This window comes from Eschrichtius robustus, chromosome 6 (genome assembly GCF_028021215.1).
Source record: "Eschrichtius robustus isolate mEscRob2 chromosome 6, mEscRob2.pri, whole genome shotgun sequence".
NCBI lineage: Eukaryota > Metazoa > Chordata > Mammalia > Artiodactyla > Eschrichtiidae > Eschrichtius > Eschrichtius robustus.
Genome location: NC_090829.1, coordinates 88,854,951 through 88,865,353, shown reverse-complemented (window position 1 = coordinate 88,865,353; position 10,403 = coordinate 88,854,951). Strand labels below are relative to the sequence as shown.

General features: G+C 44.3%; 1 protein-coding gene across 4 annotated transcripts in view; it reads left to right on the top strand.

The window, feature by feature from the left end:
* Window positions 1-6,726: 6,726 nt before the first annotated feature.
* Window positions 6,727-10,403, top strand: part of NECTIN3 (nectin cell adhesion molecule 3) — a 136,430-nt gene continuing 132,753 nt past the window's right edge. For all 4 annotated transcript variants that reach the window (XR_011074332.1, XM_068546776.1, XM_068546777.1 and 1 more), the window contains exon 1: window positions 6,727-7,129. Coding sequence is in view for 3 of the 4 variants with exons in the window: in XM_068546776.1 (XP_068402877.1) it covers window positions 6,970-7,129 (160 nt within the window). In the remaining variant the exon portion in view is untranslated. The remainder of the gene's footprint in view (window positions 7,130-10,403) is intronic.

Genomic DNA, 10,403 nt, shown 5'->3' with positions numbered 1-10,403 from the left:
CCCTCCCTTCCATTCAATAATTATTTATTGATTAATCATAATATAAAAGAAATGGTACCGGATATTTCAGAAACCTGAGACACATCCATAAGAATCAAAGGAATAATATAAAGTGGAAGTAAATTATAAAATTTGCCCAATAATTAAAAAAAACATCAGTTGTGTTATTTCAACCTTTGCCATTTGATCTTCCCCCACCCATTTTCTGTCTTCTTTTAATATCCCTCTGCTTCTACGCATATTTTCATTACTTTTTTTGAGTGTTTCTCTTTCCATCCCTTTTCATCCTCTTACTCATGTGTCTTTTGCCTCCTATTTCCCTCGGTTTCCTATATTACTATCTTTTAGCACACATTCAAACCACTGTGGGAAAAAACTATTTTGTTCTAAAATACTAAAATTCCCCTGAATTCATTTTCTCCTTTCCATCCACTTTATCACTGCTCAAGTTCACACTTTCATTCTCTCTTCTCCCTACAACTTCCTTACTAAATTTCTGCTTCTAACTCTCCTAAATCCCCTGACAACCCATCCATCCTCACCCTTACACTGTTCTCTGACTTTTTTAGCAAACCTAATCTTGTCATTCCCCTACTCAAAGTTCTTCAATTGTTCACATGACATACCAGATAAAATCCAAACTTCTTTATAAGGTTTAAAAAAATTCCTTCCTACCTATCTAACTTCATTTTTACCTTTTCCCCTAATTTCCCTTTGCATGTTACCCTCTGGCAGCACAGAAATACTTGTGGTTTCATCATTCTCTGTCATGCCTCTGTAACCTTCCATCTGTCATTCTTATATCCCCTCAGCTGCTTTTATGCCATCCATACGGCAAACTCCTAGTCATTATTTAAAACTGTTCAAATACTACTCAGCCATTAAAAAAGAATGAAATCTTGCCATTTGTGACAAAATGGAGAGACCTTGAGGGTATTACATTATGTGCAATAAATCAGATGTAGAAAGACAAATACCATATGATTTCACTCAAACATGGAATCTAAAAAAAAAAAAAATTGTATGGTGATGGATGGTAATTAGACCTTTGGTGGTGATCAATTTATAGCATATACAGATGTCAAATTATAATGTGATACACCTGAAACTTATATAATGTGATACACCAATTTTACCTCAATTAAAAAAAAACAAGGGGGGCTTCCCTGGTGGCACAGTGGTTAAGAATCTGCCTGCCAATGCAGGAGACACAGGTTCAAGCCCTCGTCCGGGAAGATCCCACATGCCACGGAACAACTAAGCCCGTGCGCCACAACTACTGAGCCTGCATTCTAGAGCCCGCGAGCCACAACTACTGAAGCCCACGTGCCTAGAGCTGGTGCTCTGCAGCAAGAGAAGCCACCACAGTGAGAAGCCCGCGCACCACAACGAAGAGTAGCCCCCGCTCTCTGCCACTAGAGAAAGCCTGCTCACAGCAACAAAGACCCGACACAGACAAAAAAAAAAATGACTGTTCAAGTGTTGCCTTTGCTGTTAGGGTTTCTCAGTCTCTTTTAGGCAGACCTGAGACTCATCCTCTGCTCTTTGCTATAGTGTACATCCCTCCACTGTTTGCAAGAATACTATTATTGGTATTTGGGGTCAGGACTTGAGTTTTTCCATTCCCAACACCTAACATAAACTTCAGCACATAAGAGCTCAATCATCTTTGCTCGATTGCCCTACCCTTTTATTTAACCTACCTGAATATCAGTGCCTAAAACTGTATTCTTTGGAACTCTAGTGCCTCTACAAAAGAGTTGTATATTATAAATAGAGTTAGCCTTTAGATAGCTATGTGATGTATGTTTTCATTGTAGGTTTAAGAGAGAAGTCCAATTCTTCTTTTCCCAAGTAATCCTCTTATCTTTTAGTTTCATAATGATTCTCAAGGGCAATCAAGGTCTGTAAAATAAATCTCCTAAACAACCTAATATTTCAAATTTCTATTTGTCTTTACCATGATCTAGATCAGGAACATCAACCAAAAAAAACCAAATCATATGTATATATGACTAACACACCAGCCTAATTACCTCCAAATTTACTTCTTTCAAACCCGCCTCTGCTTAACTTGGATTATTTTCAATGAAATAGAACAAATTTTGCTCATTTGCCTTGTTGCTTTTATTTCTATTAATTGACAGATTGATGTGGGCTCTGTGATTTTAAACAGTTTGACTTAGAGAAAAATAACTGTTATAAGGGAAAGTTTTGGGAAATAGTCACCGAAAAATAGAGCATCAATCAAAGTTCAATCAGGAAAACAGAAACTATATTATGTCACCTAGGGAACTTAATAATAGGGTATTGTTACACAGGGCATGAAGGGGAGGTTCCATGCCAAAAAGGGGAACACTGAGGTGATTCAGAGATATGTAACGTAGGAAGCCGTTACCACCTTAAAGCTGGGGAAACAAAGGGAAAATTTGGGGTTATTAGAACTAAGAAACTCAGAGGACAGATCTCGCTGGCTAGGGCATGGATCTTTGGGAAGTAGGCATAGCCTAGCTGGTGCTGGTAACTCTGAGGTGTTGTGATGAGTCTGGTTCTTACAATGTAAAGGTGGGAGGCTGGAGCCAACTGCTGATGACAGGAAGACGGGCTATTGCCGCTGAGGTGATGCTGATAGCAGGAAGCAAACAGAAAGGAACAAACGTCTTCTCCCCAACTCCTACCTACCACCCTCCCTCTAATGACTTCTGTTGATCGAACCTATCGATAGCTGGCAAAGAAGACATATGTTTGCACAGCCCCAGCCCCAGTATTAAGAGTGAATATGGAGTGGCGAGATGATAGCTTAATAAGTAGCACTAACAGCAATTAAATCAAGAGTGTTAAGCCATGGTCAGTTAGAGTAACCATCTTGCAGCTTGAAAAATTCAACATGATCATATACTCAAGACCTTAAAAAATTAATATTCTTCTGTTGAGTCTGTCTGCCATTAGATATGCACTGGAGTATGCTATGTCACTATAGTTATCATTTAATCATCCAATCTGGGAGCTATATGGCAGATATGGTTCTAGGTGGTTAGGTTTCAACAGTGAAAAAGTAAATAGGTCCCTGCCCATCTTTGGGGAACTTTCCTTCCAGTGAAGGGAAAACAGACAATATATAAAGATATAATGTGTCACATGGTGAATGCAATGGAGATAATAAAGCAAGTTGTGTGTGGGGGAAATAGGGATTGGAGATGGGGGCAGCTCTTTCATATGGGGTGGTCATAGATGATCTCAATGATAGAAGGCAATTTGAGCAAAGATCCAAAGGAAATAAGAGGGAGAAAGCAGTATGAATATACGGGGGAAGATCTTTTCAGTAGGAAATAGCTGTATTTGATAAAAGTGGGTGGACTTTTTTGTGGGTTTGCAGCTTGTTTTTAACTATTTGCATAGTTCTGCTATAAAAGACTGTGATTCTAGCTGGGTAACATCAACTTACTGTCAAATATAGTACCAATTCAAATATTCCACAAAGCATTGCTCATCTCTTCCACTGAGGGAAAAGCTATACTACTTCACGTAGCAGGTTATAAAAAAAATTGCTGATGGTAAAAGAACTAGCTGAAGTACATACATAATAGCCCACCTCTACTAAAAAAATACTTCTTTTAGAGTCAGCTATGAAATTCTAATAGCCTCAAACCTTTAATTTGGATTATTTGAGTAAATGTAAAATGCCCAAAACTGTACATAATTATGTCTTTTTTGAGATGTCGACCTTCATTTTTTAGTTAAGAGCTAATGAACACCAATAATTGGTCAACAGTCTTTAAGGCAGAAAGTGGGATGGACACCATCAGTACTTTTAACCCAAAACAATGAAATCACTGTTGGCATTAGGATTATGTTGCTTTTTGTTCAGATAATTTTTTTTCTTGGAAAATACGTGCATACTTTGGGTTCAGTGGTGCCAGAAATATTAATGTTAGCTATGATTAAGTTTCCTTCAACCAATTTGTCACTCAAACAATAAAGGTAAACTTATCTGTAAAGTCAGACGCCTGAAAATGGTACAACCCAGTTATACTCTCATGTTAAAGCCTTTTTAAAAAAATAACAGTAATTCTGGCCCTTGAAAAAAGTGAGTTGTACCACGTAATATAAAATCTTTTTCCGTAGCTAGTAATAATTTTCTACAGGAAAGCTTGAGGTGGGTATGTCTTCATTTGAGGAGAATGCAATTTGAGACTGGACACTTAGAAAGTAGAAGTTTGAGTTAACTCAGTCAACTTGTTTTTAACTTTTTAAAAGGAATCTTGAGAGGTCAGTGGTGTCTACTGGAAGGCAAGAACTTGGTTCTGGCGGGGAGACCACCACACATGGCTTGTAGTGTTTGCACTTAACTTCTGTACCTAGGTTCCTCTGGCTGTCAAGTAGGGATAATAGTAATTTCCTGCTTTGACTTCTCTGGCTGAAGATGATATATTAACACAAAGTATTATTATTATTAAAACATAATGCATGCATGCACGTAAAACACCAGCGTGGTGTTCTTTTCATGCTTATATAACATGTATAAATACTGCTCTTCCATGCACTCTTAACTTTAGGTCAGAGGAGAATAGCATGCCACTAATCCAATTCTCAAAATATGGAGGAAATATATTCTTTAAAGCTCCATATCATCCTTTTGAGAAGGATGCTAAACCTGCTAATCCCTCATGGTCTCTGTAGCAATTGCATGATGGCCCCCATATTAAGCCTTTGGCACCTTTTCAAATGTTGGCTAAATTACTTTTTTCCTGGAGACTAGAACCATCAGGGAAAGGCTAGGGTAATGAAATTTGCTAGCGACATTAAAATTTTGGTTGTTTAACATTTAACTGAGTATCAACAACGTGTTAAAGTGCTATCTAAACAGATAATTAGCTACTCGCTGCGCAGTGGGCTCTGTCTAAATTTAACTGTGAAATTAGGTTTAGGGAATGCGAAAATAGGAAAAGAAATTTTCTCAGGGGAAACGGTGGTGTCAGCACAGCTGAGGAATGTCACAATAGCTACATTTCGTCAATTATGATCATCATCAGGGCATCTCTCGGAGCGACGCAGGACAAGGTTTCTTCATAAGTGCATCTTGAGGCTAGGTGATGGAAAGGAGTGGTTGCAGGAGACAGGCTTACAGGGGACGACAGAGGCAACAGGCATAGACTGCGAGAGAGAAAAGGGGTGGAGGAAAAGAGGTATTTAAACCCAGCGCTGGAAGAGAGGTTGGGAGGCGGAAGTTAAGAAAGAAAAAAGAGCGGCGGGCAGGGGGTAGAATTGTGTGTAGCCTTGGAGATGAGTAAAACATTGTAAGTCAGTGGGTGGAGGTCGGGGAGACCCTAGTGAGTGAAGGGGGAGGACAGCGTGATCTTGGCAGCAGACAAGCATTAGTTCAGCTGCGACAGGCGGCTAAATCCTTGTTTGACTTTCTTCCTATTGGAGCACATTTGTGGCTCTTTGGAGGCGACGGCAGGACCAACATAAAATGGTGTCAGGACTGAGAACCTGTGTCCTCTGCCTCTAGCCCCTCTCAGGACAGTCGAAACTGTCCACCACCCCCGCAGAACCGCCGATGGCTGTGGCTCCAAGGTTAAGCCACCAGGGCTGTGCGTGGCGGGCAAATAAATAAAGAGGGCAAGGCGAGCAGCTGCCGGGGTGAAGGAGGGTCGTGGTGGATCACGGACGCTCCTCTCACGGGCACGTGTTTAGCACTTCCCGAGGTCGCTTTCCCGCGATCAGTTAATAGGAAAACAGGCAGTGAAAATAAAATTACACGTGCGAACATGCAAATGAAACAAAACCAAAGGAAAACACCACCGCACTACAGGCGCTCCGATCGGGGAAATGCAGGCCTCCTGTTGCCAGTCGCTGGGGGAGAATAGCGGACAGCCCGGCGGTCAAAGAAGAGAGAGAGAGAAAAGCAAACCTTCTGGGGCCCCTCTCTTTTCCCGGCTCCGTTGACCCTTTCACCAAACTGCCCACCCAGAGAAAGGGGCAAGAAAAACGCCTGTGCAAACGTGCCTCGGCGGACTGGGGGGGAAGTGGGGCTGGGAAGAAAGGAGGGATTCGGAGAGCTCAGCTGTCCCGGGAAGCAGGAAGGAGAAAGTCTCTCCTTTCAGCCCTCGGCGAGGAGGGAGATGACTAGTCCGGCACCCTATGTCCAGCTTCCCAGACAGGAACCTTTCGCATGGGCAACGGAAAGGCAGCCCCAACGTGCCTTCCCCTCCCCCGCCTCTCGTCCGGTCCCCGCCAGAGGGAGAGCGCCGCTCGGGGGAGCCTAGCTGTGAGCTGGACTATCCCACCGCCCTCCGCCTTGGTCTGAGCAGGGGCCGCGGTGGACCAGCTAGGGGCGGAGTGGGCGAGACCATTGGAAACGCTGGGAAGGGGGACGAGGCAGGAACGCGAGGGGCGGGGCCTACTAACCTATTCCAGATTTTCCTGTCCTCTTTAAAGCCCTGCTTTCGGAGAAACCCCGTTATCAAAGAGGAGAAAAGAGATTTTTGGTTTTTTTGAAAGGGGAGGGGCGTGTGTAGGAGGGCGGGGTGGGAGGAGTCGGGCTTGCACTCCCGGATCAGACGGGAGCGCGAGTTGCGCGGGCGAGTCCCTGCGCTCTGAGGGTCGGCTTCCTCTCCCCCTCCCGTGCGGGCGGGGTGGTGCGTTCCGAGTTCCCAGGAGTTCGAGGCGGGCGGGTGCCGGGGGGGAGGGGAGTGGCGGTGGCGGCGGCGGCGGCGGCGGCGGCGGCGGCGGCGGCGGGCGGCTCCCGCCTCAGCCTCGGCAGTGGAGTCGGCGACGGCGGAGTCGAAGCAGCCGCGAGTGCTCGGCTGAGTGTCAGCCGGCGGTGACGGCTCAAGAACTGGGAGTTAGGGACGCGCGCACCGGACCTTCCGCCGCCGCCGCCGCCGCCGCCGCCCACAGCCTGAGGCGCCGGGGCCGGGGGAGCCGGGGGGCCGGAGAGCGAGCGGGCCGGGGGGAGGGTGGGGGATGGCGCGGACCCCGGGGCCGGCTCCGCTGTGTCCCGGAGGCGGCAAAGCACAACTTTCCTCCGCTTCTCCCCCCGGGGCCGGGCTCCTGCTGCCGCCCCCGACGCCACCGCCGCTGCTGCTGCTGCTCTTCCCGCTGCTGCTCTTCTCCCGGCTCTGTGGTAGGTGAACCTCGGCGGCCGGTGCGGGCTGAGGGAGGCGCGACCGAGGGTCGCCGGTGCCGCGGCCCGGCCGGCGTGGGCCGCTCTCCCGGGCGGGAAGCGGTTGTGTTTGGCGGTTGGCTGCGCGAGCGGGTGCCGCGGACTTTGGCTGGAAACTTTTCGCCGCGCCTGGGGCGAGGCCGGGGAAGGGCCGGGGCCGGCGAGTGCGGCGCCGTCCGCCCGCTCTCCTCGCCCGCGGCCGCGCCGCTCGCCACGCTGCGGGCTGGGGTTCGGCGACTGCGCTTTCCGCCCGGACGCCGAGTGCTTCGTGCGCGGGGCTCCTCCGTGTTTGCTCTGGGGACCGTTACTTCCTAGCCTGTTCGCGGAGGAAGCCGAGAGCGCGGACTTCTGTGCTGGGGCTAAGGTGACGGGATGCACGTTTGCCGCCTCCTTTTTTCCCGGGTGAAACTTGAGCTGTGAGCTAAGATACCTTTAGGGACCAGAGCTCGAAGGAATGAAGCCTTCGGGTTCCCACACCTCATCGCCTTCCACCCTGGAGAAGCACCATGTTAGCCCACCCTGCAGCATCCCCTACAGTTTTCTTCGGTCCTCCGGCCCCTTCTGCGCTGGCAGCCTCTGGATCGCTTTGCATTGAGCCCGTCGCTGCTTTCCAGTTTGTGGGACGTTTTTCTCACCGTCTGTGTTTATTTTAGCAAACCCTGTTTGTCCTCAGGACTTCGATGTATGTGTAAAATACCTGATTGCATTGACGTGCCCCAGCTGTTCCGATCAAAACAAGCCCCACGCCTCTTCCCTTTCTTCCCACGTTATCTTATAGTTTTGTCATATTTGGAAGGTAGTCTCTTTGTAAGTTCACTTCCTAGGTATCAGAGACTAGAAGCCTACTTGTTAAGAATAGCTTTAAAAAAACAAAAAAAGAAGGATCTCCGTTTTATGCAAGAGAGGTGGACTTAAGTCATCCTTAATGGAAGGCGGCGATGTGGGAAAGTAAGGCCACCGGTCTTTGGGGACTAGCTCTGTCTTTTGGTAATACCGGAACACTGCAGGATGTTATTCATTCGATGACTCTTACTTGGTGAGGAAAGTGCAGAAGCAAAACTTAGGCTTGCTCAAAGCGTGTTTTACCTGAGACATTTTTACTGGTACATAAGTCTGCGTTGGATCTCAGTGTTTAATGAAATCTTAAATGAAACCAGGAGTTTTACCAGTATTTACTACAAGGAGAGATGTGTGCGGATTTATTGGATGGTGTGATTTAGAAGAAAGAGAATCCTGTACGCTTGTACCGTGTAGGTGTGTCAGGGTAGCTGGTTATGAGGGAGGCAAAATTTTCAAAAGATTGAGTGCCTCTTATAGGCTGAGAATTTCCACTACCAAATCACCGTCACGTTTCAAGCACTGTAATGACACGTTCTAATTTACAGAGTATAGTGTGATAAATGGCATGTTAACTAAGCCACATTGTTTCTGTAGTCCCACTCCCCAGATGTTTGGTTCCACTACACAAGTCTTAATGCTGTTACCGCTTTAGATTGATGCGAGATTCTAGATTGAATTTGTGTACCGTTCTTCTCCTTTCAGGAGGGTTGTGGATTACAATTAGGTGGGAGGAAAGTGGGAGCGGATGTTAACAGTTTACTGTTCTGACTTAGATTGTGGTAAGGACTGAGAGAATATTTGTATCTCCAGTAAAGTTTTATCTAGCTAGGCAAAGCCCCGTAGAAGACTGAAGCAAGGTAATATGTACAGTTAATACAAGGAAATTGAACCTGGGTAATAATTTCATAGTGAATGTGCAAGTGAAGTGTTGATTACTTTTTGAAGGAACACATTGGTTTTCACATGGAAGAAGAAAAGAGTTTAAAAAAAATCTCTTTAATAATGTGCTGTTGGAGGGATTTGATATTTTAGAGTCCTAAAAATTCAAGTAGTATAGGCAAATGGACTGTGGTTTAGAGAGGTGTAAATTAAAGTTTTTAGAGTCAACTCAGCTTGTAGTTGTAGAGACAGACACTAGTTTTGTGTCACTGTGCACTGCTCATTTAAAGAGCTTCCTTTTTTTTGGCTTATAGTGTTATAACACCCTAATTTGTGAACCCTTATGACAAGTTTTTAATGTCAACTTGTATTTTAGAATTCAGTCTTTGAACATGGCACAGTTGTCCTGATTTATGGATACTTAGTAAGTATGGAAACGGAATTTTCTTGTAACCTGTTCGTTGATCTGATATTCATACTACTATTTAACAAGGTTTGGCACTTACTGATGTTTGAGTTGTTTATTTATTAAAAAAATTTTATTGAAGTATGGTTGATTTACAGTGTTGTGGGAGTTGTTAGTCTTAGAGTTGAGAAGATTTTTAGGCTTTAAAGAGATGATTATATGATTTGTTAATCAGAATGCTTTACTTTTTTTTTTTACCACATACAGATTATTATTATTTTTTTGCTGCTGATATTTTGACATTATGCTTATGTTTAGCATGACCTTAACTATGCTACACTTCTGCAATATCATCTATTAGCACAAGGTAATTTTTATGTCATGTTAATTTTACTGCTGTAAAAACCCTTGCAGTCAAACTGGTAGACATGATATTCTGTAAGCTATACAAAATTAATGAGATTTGCTGTTTTGAGGGTGTACATTATTTGTCTTATTTGAAGACCTGAAATTTTAAAATGAGAATTTTACAGGTTAACCAACTGTCAGGGTTGGTTGGTTTTTTGTTTTTTTGTGTTTTTTTTTTTAAAGCCTCAGAAAGTCCTAGGTGTAAAGGTCAAGAGGACTAGATTTTTCAACACTATCTGACTTGATATAAACCTCATTTATTTAATTATGGAAGCCCATATTTCTTTATAATGGCAATAATCAGTTCATAGGTGATCAGATTTATCTTACTTTCCCTTCCAACATTTTTTCTTGAGGAGTAGAGAATATTAGGATACGGTATTGATGAAAGAGAAGGTAGACTATTTGACCTAAGTTCCAACTTTTTCCATTTTCAACAGGGTTATATCTTAAATGGATATTTAGAAGGTGATGGAAAAAAGATCTAATATTATGATTGAACATTGAATAGCACTTTCAGAACTTCCTATATTCATGGCACTTGATAGGAACTTGAGAACATAAAACATGAATAAGGCAGAGTCCTGGCTTCAGGGAGCTTACAGCAGTATGATAGACATAATGTAAACAGATGGTTATAGGACAGCTCAGTGTTTATGATAGAGATCTGCATGAGGTGTACTGTGGGTTACCCAGAAGAAG